Raw genomic sequence first — 20,426 nt, 5'->3', positions numbered from 1 at the left:
TCTTAATAGTCGCCTATTCCTGAAAATAGTTGCTTTTTAGCCTTTACAGGCAAATAGTCGCCTGTGGGAACCCTGCGTCGCGATCTTACAGAAGTGTAAACTGATACAAAGCCCAAATCGCCCGGACTGCGGTGGTGTCAACATGATCAACCACCTCTTGGAATGCCTCCCCTTCCAGAATGCTCTAAAGATCTTCACCAATAATGAAAAATTCATTTTCATCGGTCACTAGATAAACTAATAAACATTCAACTTAAATTATTTTATTTCTTTAACGATATGAATAGAAAAAATACCTGAAATTTAAGCAAGAAAAAAGTAGGCAGGAAACATTTATCCACAAAATGCTAATATTTTGATAAAAATAATCATGCGGTACTTAATTTATTTAAATTGCATGAATATGAATTGTGAATGTAAAAAAAATGAGCAAAACAAGTGTACAATACTTTTTTTAGATATTTATTTTATATGATACACTGTTAACGAGTTCCTGGACTGACGCCCCATACTCTGATTGAATTGTCCGTGTAGCCAGCAAACAGTGTCTGACCATCAGCTGACCAGGCCATAGAAATACACTGTGGAGGCTCAGCCTTAACATTGTTTGTTATCACCTCAGGTCGTAGTTCATCAACCATGTTCTTGCCTTCCAAATCCTGAAATGGAAAATGATTAGAAATAAAAATAATAAACCATAGACACCCACAAGATCAAATTTGAATAGTTGCAGCACAATTGTGACCATAGATAGTACAATGACCTGAGGATAAAACTTAGTATAATACAATATGCAGTTGATTTCCAACATAACACCGAAACCTGCATGCTTTTTTTGGCAATGTCCACTCTCTGAAACGTGGTTTGCCGATTAATGTTCCATGGTAAGTTTAACTCCAATTCATATATATGTAATACAAGAAGTAAATACTTTTGTATTAATAAAAGAATTAAAACTCTTTCGTTTTCATAAAATGTCTTTGTTAAAGAATAAGCGTAGAGAGATTCTATTTTGGGAATTCAAGGCTGAAAACATACCATTGAAATATAAATAGATTTATATTTCAAGGGAAGAGTTATTTTTAGAATCGTTCCCTTTTTCAATACCATATAAGGAAGCAGAAATGATTTTCCTTAATGCGTAAGGTTACAAGGAATGTACGAATGTGTCTTTTTACTTCAAATCTATGTTGGTATAAAACGTAAGAGCGCATAGTTTTGCGTGTCCTTTTCATAATGATGTGATCCAAATAAGCTGTGCCGGAATTGTCCGGAGTCTTGTCCACTCCCCCTCCCGTAGGGAGCGTGGACGTCAACTGTGAGCAATACCAGTCTACCTTTAATAAACCTGTTTAGAACGTCAAAAAAAAAAGAAAAAAGAATCAAGAATGTCCAAAAAGTTCAAATGATTCGAAGATAGATCTAGGTAATGGATGCGTTCATTATCAGGTTAATATCGACGAAAAAATATGTAAAGGGTAACAATAACAAAAACAAAAAATAAAAGGAAAAATAGGAAAAAGAAAGAATGACCAAGAAACTGATTACAAAAACAAAATAAATGAAAAGAAATTTAAGTAAACAAAATAAATGAAAAGAAATTTAAGTAAACAAAATTTTGAAAAAATACATGTATCAAAGCTTAGGAAGTATTTTTAACCACACAGAATCTTAAATTCTGATTAAATGACACTTGTTGTCCAGTTCGTTTCCATAAAATGTTGTATATTTTTGTGTGAAAATTTTTTTTGAAAATTTTAGTAGGTTAGTTTTATAAATGTTTAATTTTTCTTTCTGTTTAGTTACTAAATAGATAAATTGCATAATCATGTTTTTAATATTTTTGTCATTGTAAATAATTTTTTTCTTCTTTACATAATTGAAAAAAATGTTTGTAGTAGGGAAAAAGGAACAGTCGTACCAACCTAAAAATTTTAAAGTTAAAGTATTCTAAATTTTTTTTATTTTTGGCTCACCAAAATTTTTTTTGGGGGGGGATGTAATACAAGAAGTAAATACTTTTGTATTAATAAAAGAATTAAAACTCTTTCGTTTTCATAAAATGTCTTTGTTAAAGAATAAGCGTAGAGAGATTCTATTTTGGGAATTCAAGGCTGAAAACATACCATTGAAATATAAATAGATTTATATTTCAAGGGAAGAGTTATTTTTAGAATCGTTCCCTTTTTCAATACCATATAAGGAAGCAGAAATGATTTTCCTTAATGCGTAAGGTTACAAGGAATGTACGAATGTGTCTTTTTACTTCAAATCTATGTTGGTATAAAACGTAAGAGCGCATAGTTTTGCGTGTCCTTTTCATAATGATGTGATCCAAATAAGCTGTGCCGGAATTGTCCGGAGTCTTGTCCACTCCCCCTCTCGTAGGGAGAGTGGACGTCAACTGTTATCAATACCAGCCAACATTTAATAAACCTGTTTAGAACGTCTGATGGCTTATGACTGCAATTATTTCAAGCTGAATACAACACTAATAACAGGGTTGGAGCCCTGTTATTACATATATACAAGCAAAAAACTAATATTTCACTATATTTTATTAACTATATTTCATTAGGACTATTAATAAAATATAGAAAACATAAAACCACTCATTATTTATCTTTTATTCTTACAGAAGGAATACATATGGATTCTTTTAACACAGCCTGATATAATAAAATTAAGTAAAAATGCATTATAAAATAAAAATTAAAGTCTATCATTTTAACTTTCAAAATGATCTAGTAAGGTAAATAAATAAGGGGGAAGATTTCTTTAATCTACTAAGTTTTGTCATTATTTGAAAATTAACAATTGAAGTGTTTTTTTAAGCTAGTCTATACCTACCTATCTATACATTCTGTGTCAGAATTTTTTAGGTCTTTCTACGACAAAACAAGATATTTTTCTTCACAAGATACTTTTAATAATAACAAACATGTTACTAATTTAATATAACAAAGGCGCTGTGATTACAAAAAAAATATATAATCGTTTTTAATTGAACATGTAATAATTTTTAATTCTAATATTACGGGTGACATTCTCGTAATTTGTTGGACGAACAAATTATTACCTTCTTGACATTTTGTAAATAATTATCACAGTAAAAGAAATAATTAACTATCCTGAAATAATCAGGGGTGATTGTGAGCCCAAATCAAAATTCTGGAAATTTTTTGAGTTGCAAAAAAAAAAAAAAAAAAAATTTAATTGAAAAATTAGAAGAAAAAAAATTTTAACAAGGTTTTTCTACTTCTCTCAATACTTCTTAGTTTACTTAAAATATATTTAAAATTTTACACACCCCTATACCATTTACACATACCTATAAGGACCTGAAGAAGTAATTAAAATTTACAAATATGTCTTTCTTACTTGAGTTTATGATCATAACAACTACTTACTGATAAAAAATGAATATTAATCAGGAATATAAGCTTAGAAAGTATCTCTCTGGCTCTCCCTTACAAACAAATAAAATAAACTGTGTTTTTTAGTTCCACTTTCGAAAATTTGATTTCCGGAAACTTCTGTGATCAATGATTTTTTGAATAATCTGGACATTCGATCTCCGGAAACTTCCGGATCACTGTTAGCGAAAAATCCGGAAATCCGGATTTTTTCCGGAGCACAATCAGCCCTGAATAATATCGTATAAAAATATTGATTTAAAAACTATGGAGAAATCAATAACAATAACTGCCAAAAACTCAATACACTTAATGCATGATTCGAATTTTGCATACTGTTTGAAATATATCAGGATAATAATTATCGGGATAAAAAATATATTGCGTGGTATGGAAATATAACTAACAATTTACAAAAATTTCTTATATTCAGAGAAAAACTAATATGCACAGTTTAATAGAAATGTACTAATTCTTTAATAAAAACTTTCAATATATGAAAGAATAACAAGAAAAGAATAAGATTTGTCTAGCAGAGTTTAACCAGGTAAAATGACACACAAGTCACAAACCCTTCTCAGATCTGCAAAAAAAAAAAAAAAAAAAAAAAAAAAAAAAAAAAAAAAATCCAATGAGAAAAAGATCTTATTTTCAACAGATATAATTGCGAGGAATGTTATAAATTGTTCACTTTCCTGTCTTGAGAAATGCTTTATGGAAAGCCATAAATCTCAACATCTTACTGTTTACTTCTAAAAAGTGTTGATTATCACTTTAGTTTCTGAGGTCTTCATTTATAATAAACATTTTATAATATTCTAAGATATACATTTTATAATAAAATAAAGTCTTTCGCTTCGCCATGACTTAAGTGAGAATAGGTAAGCAAATCAGTGTATTGCAAGGCTTACAAACCTGCTAGTCGAGTGTAGGAATAGATTGTTGGAAAAATAACGGGTGATTGTGACAAATGAAAAACCCTGATAATTTAAAGTACAAAAACTCGAAAAGATATCAATCTATATACTAAACTCAGCGGCGCGACAGCCCATAGAGGGCAAGGCCTACTGTGCCCATCTCAGTTTTCTTGACCTTGGGCTCTGCGGTGCAGGAGCAAAAGTTCTGGTCATGTGGTCAGCCGAACGCGGAACCCCCAGTGTTTAGTTCCCAAGCATGCTTGGTACTCATTTACGACCCACTGAAGAATCTATATACTATTCATATTTAATAATTTTCTGGGTTAAAACTTATAATAAAATAACCTACAAACAAAGAACATCATTTTATAATAATTAATTTAAGGAAAAACTTAGTTCGTACAACAATCGCGCTATTAGATTTTAAAATCACACGAATATGAATCACAAAGCATGATTTCTAAATCATGTGAATCGCAATATGCAATTTTTAAATGAGATAGGTACCAAAATTGATAGTTATTAAAATAGCGATGAAAGCAGATTACAGTGTAGTTTCAATATTAAAAACAGGTGTTTCAATATTAAGTACAGTGTACAATATTAAAAACGGTAAAAATCTGACAAACTGAAAAAAATTAAAATAGGGGAAGAGCCAAGTTTATGAAACGTCTCGTGAACATGGTTTATGGAAGGTCTCAAAATTTAAATTTTAGATTGTGAAATTTAAATTTTAGATAATGAAATAGATAGATTTAGATAATGATTTAGATAATGAATGAATAAATTTAAATTTTAGATAATGAAATTTAAATTTTAGATATGACTTAAATCTTAACTCTAAATTTTAATTTTAGATTTGTTTTGATTCGCAGCCTTCGGTGATTTAATGGTCTTGAGATAAGCAGAATTCTGAGAGAAAAGTCACATGCCCTTGCTCCTAGTTTCTAAAAACAGAGGGCTGTTTTCAAAAACGCGGAATTTCGGGGTACACCCACAATACAATCATACTTGAAGCAGGTCCACCATGCGATTATTGTGCCAAAGACAAAAGTACCACATGACCTGAATGTGGGCTTATCAGCAGCTGCATCAAGTTTAACAAACAGAAAAGTTAAAGACAGTTAATTTTTTTGTTTTTTAATAAAAATGTGTAAATCCTCTTTTAAAAAAACTTTCAATGTATGAAAGAATGACACAAAAAAAGATTAACATTAATCTAGCAGAATTTAACCAGGTAAAATGACACTAAAGTCATATACCTTTCTCAGATCTGCAAAAAAAATTCTAATGATGAATAGAACTTATTTTCAACAGATATAATTGTGAGGAATATAAACAGTATTTAATAAATTGTTCAGTTTACTGTCTTGAGAAATGGTTTAAGTAAAGCCATATATCTCAACATGCTGCTTTCTTCCAAAGTGCTCATTTAAAAGAAACATTTTATTAACAATAGTAACTAATTAAATTTTTGCAGTTTCTGTTTTGCCATTGACTGAAGTGCATAGGTGAAGTAATAGGTGAGCAAATCGGTGTATCACATAATTTAAAAAACTGTCGATCGACAAGCACATCAGTCATAAAAATATGTCCTGAGTCACTACAGATCTGTTAATTTCACATGGAAGCAACAAAAAAAAAAAGCTTTCAAAAGAAAAGTTAAATACATACCCAAATTTTGATGCTTGGACCAGTAGCAACGCACAGCCAGTATCTGTTAGGACTAAAGCACAAAGCATTGATAATGTCTGTGTGGTCTAATGTATACAAGTGTTTTCCTTCATTCAAGTCCCAAAGCATTGCCTTGCAATCCTGAGCAGATAAAAAATAAATTAATATACTAATAATACTTCAAACAAGACATGAGTAATTGAACTTAGAAAGAAAATATGCATAATGTGATATGAAATACCATTAAAAAAGTTAAGCAACAATTGTAACATGTGATAAATTTGAATTTTGGCAAATAACTATTCACTAACAGTTCTTTCTCGTACATGATTATCACAAAATATGTGCTTATAAATCAGATCATTTAAGGTTTCTTTCAGATGCAATAACGAATATGTAATTCAATAAGAGCTCAACTAAGTCAGAGGTCTGTCCAGGCCGAATTTACTACCATTTAGCGATACCTTCACAAATCAAACTTTAGAAAAACGGTAGTTTCACAAATTCAACTTAAGGAAAAACGGTGGTTTCACAAAATACTTTTTCTTAAAATTTTATTTTTGTATCCCTTAATAAACAATAAATTCATATTTTGACCATATTTGTATTGATTTATAAATATAATTTTTAACAAATTATATCTAAATTTTCACAAAATAGGTACCTCTCAGAAAAACCTAGACAGACCCCTGTTAGCTACTTTGAACATCTAATTTAGGTAGCATGTAATTTAACGGAAAGTATTGTATTTTAATATGCTGTACTGATCATTTTCAAGTTTTGCAGCCATGCAAAATCAAAAACTGACATGAACATCAACATAAATGCACAAAGTTTTAATGCTGTATACTTAGAAAGAATTATTAAAAAAAAAAAAAAAAAAAAAAAAAAAAAAAAAAAAAAAAAATGAGCTTTGAAGCTCAAGGGTATCTTTAGAAATAACATGAGAAATAACAAAAACATTATCAAAATTATCCCAACAGCACTTCTAGTATTAAATGAAAAATAATTTTTTTAGTTTTGCTTTTAATCAAATGCTTCAGAAAATTAAAAATTAAGTAATAACTTTATTAATAAATTGTAAAAAGTTATTCATTCATCCTAAGAATTTTTCCTTTAACCAAAATATTTTAACTAAAAAAATTTTTTCTCTATACAATGGAAATCTGTCTACTGAGCAACAGCTCTAGGAAAGTAATGTCAAATGTAAAGTTCAATTATAATTTACTACTTTATTGTAGTAAATAATAGACCATGTGATAATAAACTATGATATATATAGGTAGAATCTTGATTATCTGAATATTTTTTCAGTTTATTCTAAAGTGCTGTCATTTATTTTTACACTCACAAGTTTTTTGCTATAACCTCCAAAACCCAAGGAAAAGAAAGAATGAATTCATAACTCACATGAAATTTTCATCAGATTCAATCATAAAAACAAACTAAGGTAAACAACGTTAAAGAGCACAAAACAAATATCCTGTTTGTGCTCTTTAACGTTGTTTACCTTAGTTTGTATTTTAGCACAAAGATTCAATCATACTAAATTTCATCAAATAAACAATTTTCAACAGACTCAAAACAATCATACTAATATATAATCAACAATATTTATATTTAAGTAGAAATCCTAGTTTAGAGAAGAAAAAATTTTCTGCTTTACATTCATACTTTTTATATTTTACTCTCAACTTCAACAAATCTTTAAAGATTAAATAAACTCAAAAAATTATGGTGTGATCATTACTTAAGATTATCATACATTAATGAAATGGAAATTTATTATTTTAATGTTACTATGTGAAGACTTTTTATTGATTTTTTTAAATATTTTGCAAATTTTAAAGTTTTGTAACATAAAATCTAAATGTTTGTTTCTTCTCATAATGAAACATAAAGTACACCTCATATAATCAGGGTTAGCAGGTTTTTGACATGTGACACTTTTTGACAGTTTAAACCATGGTTTAAACCGTCACGTCAAAAACCTCACTGTCAAAAATGTAGAAAATGTCAAAAACCTATATTCATATGTGAAATTTAATTAATATATAAAACTTATATTTTTTTTAAAGGATAGTGTTTCTAAATATGTTCTAGAAAAAATAAATTTTAAATTTTGAAGAAACACTTATATTTTGAATAGTAACCAAAATCTTGTACTTTTGAAAACTCACATCTTTTGTAATATTATGTATATTCATTTTCATGTGTTATTGAAAATCTGCAGTGATATTATTAAGAAATTTATTTATAACCAAAGTTAGTGTATAGTATAGATTATACTAAAAATTAGACATTTTTAAAGATAAACATTAGCAGTTTTGTACATTAGACATCTTCTTTTAAAGAAAAATCTTTTTAATATTCTTTTAAATCTTCTTAATAATCTTTTTAATATAAGACAATACAAATTTAAGTGCTTTCTGTTAAATACACAGAGTAGTTAGTGTCGATTTACAGTATATTCAGCCTATTCATTTACTATACTGAAAATTTAGTTTATCCAAATACTTGTGAATTTCATTTTGCTGAATACGATATAGTTTTGTTGATTATCTAAATATTCAGCTGTTGAATAATTACTTCTTGCTTTCAAGATATGCATTATTTGTATTCTTAATACAAGTGGAGAAAAAAAAATTAAGAGATAAAAATTGTTTTAAAATGATAAGTGTAATAATTATAAATAAATATAATAAACAATATGAATTATATTTATCATTATTCATAAATATAACTACTTTTAAATTCAAGTTAACATACTGGATAATAAAGATATTCGGTATAACATTAAAAAAAATTTTTTATACACTTGTATCAAGTTTGTATTTATACAACATAACTTGTAAGTTCCTTATAAATATTAGTTATATGTTCCTTATATGTCAAAAATGCATAATAATAAACTTTTAATTTTCTTAAGTATCAAAAAGAAGAAAAATTTTTTTTTAAATATAAATATTTAAACAATTTTTGTGCAAAATTTTTCTGCACATGTAAATATAAATTTCTGAATATAAATTTCTGAGATTTTAAATCTGTTATTTTACCTTAATTTTAATTAAAAAATATTTTAAAACCTGCTGATTACCTATAGTATAATTAAATTTCAATATAATGCACGGCAACTGTTGGTAGTTTTGAAGTTTATATATTTTCTTGGCAAATTTCAGTTTTTGACATTTTTGACGGGTTTTTGACGGTTTAAACCAGTATTATACCCTTGTCATGTCAAAAACCACTTTTTGACGTCAAAAACCCAACCCTGCATATAATACAGTTTTTACAATAACATACAATTGACTTGGATCTTAAGATAAAAATTACCTTTCCACCTGAAGCACACAGAGAACCATCAGGAGATACAGTCACCGTATTCAAGTAGCCATGGTGGCCAATATGGTTTGTTTTTAGACGGCAGTTAGTCAGATTCCACACCTTAAAAACAAATTGTCACAAATTTAAAAACAAAACTTAAAACCGAAATCATTTGAAATACTAAATGAGAAATGATTGAGGCACAAAAGAAGCATTTTTAAGAAGCTCACTTTAACATAACGATCCCAGCCACAGGAAACAATAATTGGATTGTTGTTGTTGGGTGAAAATCGCACACATGATACCCAGTCAGAGTGTCCATCTTCCTGTAATAATAAGTGATAAACTTAGTTAAAACTGTAAATATTTAAACAGCAATACATACAACAAAAGACAAAAATTTCTGTAGTAGAAAAGTGAAATATAACTAAAAACGTAATAATATAACGTGAAATATAACTAGCAGCCAAATACACAAAAAAAGAGATCTCCAGGGAAGAAAGCATGAATACAAGCCTATCACGAAGCCCCCCGATAAGCCTAGAAAGTGACACATTATGCAAAGAGGTTCTCCCAAGAAGCACCAAGATATTGCTAGCTTGCTCGGTAAAAAGTCGTTCATTGATTTTCAGTTTTTTGTTTTTCAGGATAGCAGGAGAATCAGTAGGGGCTAAGAGATATATGCCGGTTTAGCGAGGTTACTGCTTTTCTATTTTCCCATAATCCACAATGGCTAAGAATCGAATGCAGAACTATTTCTTTTTTAGTAGATAATAGTGTGTTGATGCTTTTACAAATAAATTCAATAGTAGAGCCAAAAAAGCTGAAAATCACTCTGTAATGACTATATTCCATACAAATAATCACACCAGATTTTCATAATAATAAACTTAACTTTATTAAAAATTAAAAGAAACTAGTCATTATTTTTATATTCAAGCATCCAGCTCTTTAACAACCAAGGGAGAACCTCTCCCGACCAAGATAAACATACCTCTACCTCGATTCCTAGCATGCCCCCGAAGGGGTGACACAATGCGCCAAGTGCGCCTGAACGATCGCCAAACAGTTGCCAAACATTACACCTTTCCCCCTAAGATAATGATTATATTACACAATAATTAATCGTTAATCTGAAAATTAAAAAAAACAACTGTTTGCGATCAAAAAAAAATAATAATACACATTGATACATACGATAAACATGATTATGCAATATTTCCAATGACAACATAATAAGAATATTAAACACTAATACAGATGAGATATTCAAACTACTCATATATAAACTCAGTTATCATTATGTACCTATGTATAATTATACACTGTAACGATAGTATCAATAATTCAATTCTATATAACCTTTTTTTTTATAGCAAAAATAGTTATAAAATAATATCTAATACAAGAATAATTATCCACCTTAACTATACCCTACTGACACACAGTAATACTAATAATATTTAATACTCACATTATTAATTAAACAATTATTGCTACAAACCAAAATAAAAAAAAATATATTTTTAAATAAACAATGAAATTTACTATTTTTCAAACACTAAATCATTCATTTTTTTTTTTTTTTTTGAATTATAAAGATCTTACTTTAAAATATGTTTTCAAATTAATTAAGCACTTACCTCAAATATCTGTTATTTTAAATTTATCCACAAGTAAATATCAATATAAGCATATAAACACTTAGAGTCTCTAATAAAATAATATAAGAGTCATGAAATAACTTTTAACACTAACTGACCAAGTCTGCATTGACCTCGACAGTTTATTTATTTTTAATCACCTGAGATTGGGAGTCTGGAAAGGGCATCTGCGTTTTTAAGATTTCTTCCCGGACAGTGCTCGATACTTAAATTATATTTTTGTAGGGCAAGCGCCCACCTTTGGAGCTTAGACGATTGGGGAGCATTTTTAACAATGAATGCCAGTGGGTTGTGGTCGGTCACAATTTTGATTGGGGAGCCAAATATCCAAGGCTCGAATTTCTTCAATGCCCATACTATTCCATAGGCCTCTCGCTCAATGGTGGGCCAATTCTGTTGAGATTTAGAAAGCTTTTGACTGGCATAACACACTGGTACTTCTGAGTCGCCTTTCCGTTGAGACAAGCAGGCACCTACTCCCACCTGTGAAGCATCAGAGTGGATGATGAAATGCTCGTTGGGGGTAGGGGTAATCAATTCCGTTGTTTTCGCCAATTTCTCCTTGAGCCGTTGGAAAGCAGACTCATGTGTTTCTCTCCATTCAAGCACCTCCGGTTGTTTTTTCCTCGTGAGTTCGGTGAGGGGGTATGCGACGTCTGCATAGTTTGGGATGTATTCCCTGTAGTAATTCGTCAGTCCTAGAAGGCTTTTCAGATGAGTTTTCGTCTTTGGTGATTCCAATTTTTGAATGGCTATTATTTTCTCCGGGTCAGGTTGATGTTTTCCTGATCCAATCACGTGCCCTAAATATTTTATTTGAGGTTTCGCAAAAGAACATTTCTTCACGTTGATGGTAAATCCTAATAATTCTAATTTTGTAAAGACTTTTTCTAAATCTTGAAGATGGGTTTCGAAGTCTTTTGAGAAAATAGCAATATCGTCAATATATGATCTTGAAAATTCTTTGAACTCTTTTAGTGACTTGTTCATAACTCGCTGAAAAGTGGCAGCGGCATTTTTTAATCCAAATGGGAGAACTTTAAATTGATACTGCCCACGGTGAGTTTTGAAAGATGTAAATTCTTTGCTTTCTTCCTCCATAGGAACGGCGTAATAACCTTTGAGAAGATCAAGCGTGCTTATTACATTGGCTCTTCCTATATTGTACATTAGATCCACTGCATCTTCCATCGGAAAATCGTCTGCTTTGGTAACCGCATTCAGAGCTCTATAATCAACACAAAGTCTGATGCTTCCATCTTTCTTGTTTACACAAACTACTGGGTGAGCTATCTCAGCTTCACTCTCCTCTATTAGTCCTGAACTTAACAAATCTTCTATTTCTGCATCAACTCTTGTTTTCAACGCTTCTGGGATCCTATATACATGTGGTTTCTTTCTTTCTACATTTGGAATTAATCTGATCTTGTGGGATTCTACTTTAGCCATTTTTACTTTTCCTGTAAATAATGCTTGATGCTGGTTGATGAGGGTCATTAAACTATTCTTCTGAGTTTTATCCAAATTTTCTATATCTAAATTTCCTTCAATTTTTAAATACTCCAAAGGGGTTGATAAATCTTTTCTTGGTAGAGTTATGACTTCTCCAAAATCTTCTTCATTTTCGAATATCACTCCAACGGCGTTGACACGAGTTTGAAATTTTCTTATTTTGTTGGAATGAACATGTTTTATTTTTTCATCTGGTAGTCTTACTTTGTACGAGTGAGGAGGAATAAGACTCACTATTTCTCCAGGACCATTCCATCTAGCATAAAGCTTGTTGTTAGAGTCCGGTATAAGTAAATAAACTAGGTCACCATTCTTGAAACTTTTTGGCACGGATCTTCGATTGAAATATTCAGTGTATTTTTGTTGTTTTCCACTTGCGATCAATTCAGCTTGTTCTGCAGCTTGCTCCATTCTTATTTTCAACTGTTGTAAGTATTCGACAGCTGATTCACTCAAATTTGGAGGAATGGGTATTTCACCAGACCATGATGATTTTAGCACTGCCAAAGGTCCTCTTGGCTGTCTTCCATACATTAATTGAAAAGGTGATATTCCAGTGGTGCAGTTGGGGATTTCCCGATAAGCAAATAACAGGAATGGGATATGCTTATCCCAGTTAGATGGGTCGCTCCTTATCACATGATGTAGCATCTGCTGTAAACTCCTATTCCATCGTTCAACTAGTCCATTGGAAGCACTGTATCCAGGGGTAGAAAATCTAGGATGGGCACCCAATCTTTCTTGAAATTCTTTAGTCAGTCTTGACACGAAATTTGTACCATTATCACTTGCAATAGTATGCGGGATTCCTGTTCGCATGAATATTTCGAGGAGAGCTGTGCAAGTAGCTTTTGCACTTAAGCTTTTCAGAGGAATGGCCTCCGGCCATCTTGAGTGTTGATCTATAAGACATAAAATATATTTGTGTTTCCTGGCAGAGGGTGGATCAATGGGCCCAATAATATCGATGTTTACTATTTCGAATGGCAGTCCAGGTCTTGCTACTGGAGTTATTGGAATTTTATCCGACCTTTTCTCAGGGCTTCTTAATTGACATTCGCTGCATGTTTTGCAAAAGTGCTCCACATCTTGAGAAACTCCTGGCCAGTAGAAGGAATATCTAATTCTCTCTTTTGTCTTCCGCATGCCCATATGGCATCCAAATACCGAGTTGTGAGCTAGATCAAGTACCTTCTGTCTTCTACTTAATGGGAGAACTAATTGGCGTATTTTTTCTCCAAACAATTTTTCTTCATGATGCAAGAGTCCGTCCATAATAAAATAGTTTCCCTTCTTTTCCTTCGACAACTTCCAAGCCTCGTGTAGAGTCGGGCACGTTTGTTGTTCTATGAACAGCTGTTTGGCTGTCGATACAGTAGACTCGATGGGATTGGCTGTTGCATTATCCTCTAGCCACTCCCCAAAGCTTGACTGGTTGCCAGGGGCAACTGATGCAATGCCCTTCTCCCTCTCCTCCACCTCTTCATTTCTCTCTTCTGTCGTATTTTGTTTCTCTTTTTCTGTTTCAGTAAACAAAGCGAACATTTTTTCTTCTTCGTTCTGACGCCTTTCTTCTGCGATGTCGGAATCCATGTTCTTTTCTGGGGGGTTGATCAACAGTTCATGTATTTCGGGAGTTAATAAACAAGGCACATTTAATTCATCCGTCACAGCAATAAAGGTATCCACTGAATTAAATAAGTTAGTTCCATCATTTCTTAAATAAATCGGCGTACGGCAAACTTTTGCTTCAATCTGTTGTCCGAATGCAGAAGTTAACAAAATTTTCCCTCCATCTCTCTCCTTTACATCCGGAATGAATGACGAATGTAGAATTGAAATCTGAGTTCCAGAATCGACGATTGCCTCGATTTCTTCGGAGTTGATAAAAATATTAACTTTCTGCAGGGGTTTAATAATGGTTTCTCTGACGTCACTCCGTAGATGAGATGAATCTACTTTCGCTACCACCGCTTCTTCTCGGCTTGATACTTTATTCGAATTTCTTGAAATTTTTGTGTGATCCCTTTCATTTCGCTTTCCCGTCATTTCAGTCTTTTTCTTTCTATCGGAACAGTCTCTCGCAATGTGTCGATAGCTTCCACAAATGTAGCATTCTCTTTGCCTGACGAAATTGTTTTCTTGTCTCGGATATTCTTTTCTCAGTTGAGGGGGAACATACTTTTCGGGTGAATATGTTGCGTCTCCAAATCTCGGGCGTTTTCCTTCACTTCGGTATTCATCAAAAGATTTTCTTCGCGCTGAAAAGTAAATATCACACTCTCTAGCTAATTCCTGAGGCTTCAACCATGTATTTCCTTGTCGTATTGTGATATGGGACGCTGTTTCTCCGTCTAAAGTTTGGAATATCTTGTCGGATATAATTAGTTCTTTAAGTGTATCAATATCTTCTGCATTTCTTAATTTACAGTAATAATCCCATGTTGCGGTCATTCGTGAAGCGGATTGGATGTGTGTCTCTCCTGAATATCGTTTTGCTCTTCGGAAATTTTCCAAACAGGTTTGGGGGGTCGGTTCATATTCCTTCAGAATCAGTGTTTTTACTTTTTGATAGTCCTTTAAATCTTCTCCCCTGATATAAACAAGAACATTGGCAGCCTTATCCCCAATTAATTTCAACAATATCTCTGCTTTGAATTCGTCCGGAACATTCTTATGTTTAAATGCTCTTTCGATGGAGTCGAAAAATATATTCCATGCTTCCGCTTTCTTCGGTACTGGAATCGTCAAGGTTTCTACTCCTTTTATCAGTTTATCCAGGGAAATTTCGCTTTCTCCACAGCTGTGTTGAGCGTCTGGGGTAGGGCTTCTGCTTTCGATACTTCGTGTCGTTCGGATCTTCGCCAGCTCAATTTCGTGTTCTCGTTCTAATCGTATTTTTTCTTCTTCTAATTTCGCTTTTTCTGTCTCATCAGCTCGCTTCCTGTTTTCTACTGTAGTATTTAGTATTTCTTTAACAAAGTCCGGATCGTCTAAGTATTCCTTGCTATTTTGCAACATATGTTTCAGCTCCGTTAATTTCAGTTCCAAACTGGCTTCTTCACCGATCTCTGACAAAACTGTCACCAAATCTTCTTTTCGTACGTTTTTGAACATTTTTCTCTCAGATCAGAATTCTCCAACTAACTTCTTATTCTACTTCCGAAATTGCTTTTCTATCGGTGCAAATCTCTGGTGTTCGAAACGAGAGCGTGTTGTAATGACTATATTCCATACAAATAATCACACCAGATTTTCATAATAATAAACTTAACTTTATTAAAAATTAAAAGAAACTAGTCATTATTTTTATATTCAAGCATCCAGCTCTTTAACAACCAAGGGAGAACCTCTCCCGACCAAGATAAACATACCTCTACCTCGATTCCTAGCATGCCCCCGAAGGGGTGACACAATGCGCCAAGTGCGCCTGAACGATCGCCAAACAGTTGCCAAACATTACACACTCATTGGTTTTATTCATGGTGAAATTTTTACCCAAGTGGAAAAATCACATCCATTTGAAGTTTTACAGATATTAAATTCTATTTTAAAGCAAGATGATATGCATACTATACTGTCAAATCATAGCTTTAAACCATGAGAGTATGTCACAAAATGGTGGATTTATTATTTTCCTTGACGAAAGTATTCAAAAATTATGCTTAAATAATTCAATAAATTTGCTTTCATTACAGCCCAGCTACTGGCAGTATCGAAGAAAAAACAAATTTGATATACCAAACAAAAATAAATAACTCATTCATTCCCATGACTTTAAATCAAAAATAAAACTCCACAAATAAGACAAGGCAATAAAATGTACTAGAAATGCATTTACAATACATATATAGCATTTACTATATCATCACACTATCTGATTTTTATTAACTTTCAGGGCAAATATTAAGTTTTTTTAAGTCAATTTTTAGTAACTTCTGACTTTGGCAAGTTTTATAGGTAGTGCATATTTTGAAGATTATACTCAAGAAATAAAAAAGGATAAAATTTCTCACTTGCAAAAATTCTCATACAAATTAATTTTAAATTATCCTTAACTTGCAGGGTCAATTCCATGAAGTTGGATGTAAAAAACGAACTAAATTTTGCAACTGATCTTAAAAAATTAAATATACTAAAAGATTTTGTCAAAAGAAAAAAAATACCCTCATAGCATCAAAACGAACTTGTACGATGAATGTTTTCAGCCCACTGACTGGAAGACAAAAAAGTAAATCCCCTAGTTTTATAAACAGGAACAAATATCCTACTCACTATCACGTTCTTTGAATTTTTGTGAATTACATAGTTTTATGGTCCCTGAAGAGGTCAAAAGTAGCAACCATGGATGAGATTCAAGCTAGAGTGAATTGGAAAAAAAAAAGAATTTTGGCATGCTGTAGTGTGGAAAAACAGACACCCAACGCACAGGCACAAAAATGCCTAAGGCCAGGGATGTGATTGACAAAAACACAAAAAAGAGGAAGTTTATAACTGTAGCATTAAATGTGCAAAAGAAAAAATGATATGAATTCAGTAGCCAATCTGATAATGATTACATTATTATCTATTCAAATAAATATAAATAAATGGTAATTATGTTCTTAAATAAAATCTTGATTAAAATAATTTTTTTAAAATAATTTAGATAACTTTGAGTAATTATGCATAAGCATGATTTTATGTATCACACCATTTTAAGAAACATTTCTTTAATGGTCAAAGGACCTTTATGGACTTTCTCATCAGTTCTTTGTTTTTTCGATGGTCTTTTATTAACATGACTGATCTGTAGACTGCGTTTTGCAGACTTTTGATCATCAGTGTTGATAGGACAAGAAAGTTTATTTCTCACACAATTGTTAGAGGCCTTAGATTAAGAATCGCGATGTTGGATTTCAAAATCGCGTGAATAAGAATCGCGATGCTTGATTTTAAAATCGCGTGAAAAAGAATCGCGATGCCGGATTTTAAAATCGCGTGAATAAGGCAATATCGGATTTTAAAATCGCGATGTTGGATTTTAAGATTGCGTGAATAAGAATTGCGATGTTCGATTTTAAAATAGGGTGAATAAGAATCGCGATGTTCGATTTTAAAATAGGGTGAATAAGAATCGCGATGTTGGATTTTAAAATCGCTTGAATAAGAATCGCGATGTTGGATTTTAAAATCGCGTGAATAAGAATCGCGATGTTCAATTTTAAAATAGCGTGAATAAGAATCACGATATTAAATTTTAAAATCACGTGAATAAGAATCACGATATTGGATTTTAAAAGCACGAAAATACAAATCGCGGTATTGAATTTTTAAGAATTAAATAAGAATCACGATGCATAATTTTTAGAGTCCGTGAATACTTATCGCAACGAGTAATGTTTAAACCGCGTATAAATACGAAAATCGATGTTTGATATAACAACCGCGTGGTAACGAATCGCAATATTGAAATTTAAAAATATATATGAATACGAATTGCGACATAGGATTTTAAACTAGCGGAAATATGAATCGCGATATTGGGTTTTAAAAACACTTATATACAAATCGCGATACTGATTTTTTAAATTGCGTGAATGGGAATTGCGAGTAATGATTTTTTAATCGTGTAAAAACGAATCTCAACAAGTAACTTTTAAATCAGTTAAATACGAAAATCGATGATTTACATAAAAATCATCTAAATAAGAATCGCAATTTTAGCAGATTCTGGCCCAGTTCCTAATATTTAAAATTCTGTAAATCAGCCAATCAAAAGAAATCAAATATCAGCAGCCGAAACGAAACTGCTAAGGACTTTTTTCTTTTTTCCAATCTATAGCGGAAGTCTGAAGATCATTTTCTCAGGAGGCTACTGCAGAGGGGGGGGGGGAATTCGTCGCAAGTACGACTATATCGTTCGTACGACTCCCCAAAAGTTTTTGGAACATGGTCGGAAATTTTAAAAAGTCTTTCATCCCTGAAAAGATAAGAGACTAGTGAAGTAGGAGACGGCATTGTTTTACCAAGGTCAACCACTTTTACCCCAGCCAGCAAATTGACATGTGAAGAAAGGTTTATTGGGGGCTTCAATACTTTCGCTCCGCTGAAGAAAAAATTTTCAACAAAATATCATTTACTGCATAAAAAAATTTTCCTCGCGGAAATTTATGAAAAAAGAGCGGAAGATATGGACAAATCAGAAAAAAGCGGAAATCAGCGGATCCGCGGAAGAATCACATCCCTGTAAGGCACATGGAAGTGCAATGTTGACAGAGAAGGAATTAAAGAAAAGAATATTCCTACAAATTATAATTTCTATTTCCGAACAGTATTTATACATTTTAAATTCATAACGAATGATAAAAACAAAATCTACTACTACTATAAAAAATAATTATAGTTAATATAAATGAGGAAATGAACACGAAATGCCTTATAAGATAATTCGAAAACAATTAGACTATTTCAAACCAAGATAATTAAAAAGAGAGGAATAAAATTTAGTATATGAGCATAACAAAAAATAACAAATATCATTTGATTTTTTTTTTTCCCAGGGGGTATGAACAGGATGCTCAAATCAGCCAACATGCAAAGAAAAAAAATATAGGATTATAAGGGGAAAAAGTAACGCTAACTGCTAACTATAGCATAATATTTCAAATATTTTAAACACACTAGTTTTTTCATATATTTACAGCCAAAAACTGCATTTCACTAGTCCACTAGTCTATAAATTGACGGCATGCATGTTATCTATTTATGATAGACATTAAATCAACGTGGATAAAGATTATTTTACATTTATTTTTGAATTCATAAATTTAAAAAACTAAGTTGTGTAAAATTATAATTAAAATAATAAAAAGAGAAAAGCTTTAAACTGATTGAAATTCAGCTCACTTCATTATTTGCTGGGTTGTTTGAGGCAGAGTGAAAAACTCTTAAAATTTCATGTTCAATATTTACTTTTTGAACTAACACTTATATTTAAATTACCTACTAATACAGAGTACAGACACCTTTAGAGTAAATAATTCAAGAAAAAAACTTGCTTCTTACAAGAATCGTAACACTGGATTTTAAAATTGCGTGAATATGAATCACGATATAGGATTTTAAAAAAGAGAAAATACAAATTGCCATCACGAATTTTTAAATCGTGCAAATACGAATCACTGTGCATAATTATAAGATCGTGTAAATACGAGTCGCAATGCATCTTTTTTAAATAATGTACAAATGCGAAGATTGATGTTTGATATTACAAACACGTGAATACGAGTCGCAATATTGGATTTTAAAAACGTGTTAATACAAATCACGGTACTCTGCAATATTCGGGTAAAAACCGCATGCCCTGCTTTTAGATCTGGGAGAATGATGCGAAAAAACAGGAATGCCAGGGTAGCCCCGGAATACAATCACCCAGCATACTCAAAAGCAGATTTTTTAAAAATCTATCTTCATTAAAGAAATTTTTTTTATTTAAAATACTAATTAAACCAGTGGACCAGGAGAAAGTGCTAAGATCCAGTAGTCTATTGGAAAAACCGGTAGAGTTAGCAGCTATGGTACACTGATTTGAGTAAAATATACAGAAAAATGTTGCTTAAAATAAAATGTAAAATTCTTTCTGCATTTGCCAAAAACAAATAATAAAATGCAATTTTAACAAACCTGAATTGTATACTTGCACTGAGCCAGGGTATTCCACAATTTGATGGTTTTATCTCTAGAGCCAGATACAATCTGTCTGTTATCTGCAGAAAAAGCAACACTCAATACATCCTTTTGATGGTCTTGAAATCTTCGGGTAGTCTTACCACTGTTTCATAAAAGAAAAAAAAAATTTAGAAAAGTTTTAGACTAACAGCAAACAATGCTTTAATCATTATTGCATTACAATAAGTAAAAATTACTTTAAACAACTC

General features: G+C 31.5%; 1 protein-coding gene across 1 annotated transcript in view; it reads right to left on the bottom strand.

The window, feature by feature from the left end:
- Nucleotides 1–441: 441 nt before the first annotated feature.
- Nucleotides 442–20,426, bottom strand: part of Rack1 (Receptor of activated protein kinase C 1) — a 33,406-nt gene continuing 13,421 nt past the window's right edge. Inside the window, exons 3-7 of the mRNA XM_087168316.1 lie at nt 20,173–20,320; nt 9,562–9,657; nt 9,341–9,451; nt 6,008–6,148; nt 442–659 (exon numbers count right to left, since the gene is read on the bottom strand). Coding sequence (XP_087024442.1) covers nt 483–659; nt 6,008–6,148; nt 9,341–9,451; nt 9,562–9,657; nt 20,173–20,320 — 673 coding nt within the window. The 3' untranslated portion in view covers nt 442–482. The remainder of the gene's footprint in view (nt 660–6,007; nt 6,149–9,340; nt 9,452–9,561; nt 9,658–20,172; nt 20,321–20,426) is intronic.

Source organism: Parasteatoda tepidariorum, chromosome 7, assembly GCF_982258835.1.
Source record: "Parasteatoda tepidariorum strain Cologne lab strain chromosome 7, Ptep-v5.0, whole genome shotgun sequence".
Classification (NCBI taxonomy): Eukaryota; Metazoa; Arthropoda; class Arachnida; order Araneae; family Theridiidae; genus Parasteatoda; species Parasteatoda tepidariorum.
The sequence above is the reverse complement of the archived record's forward strand: the minus strand, read 5'-3'. Positions and strand labels throughout refer to the sequence as shown.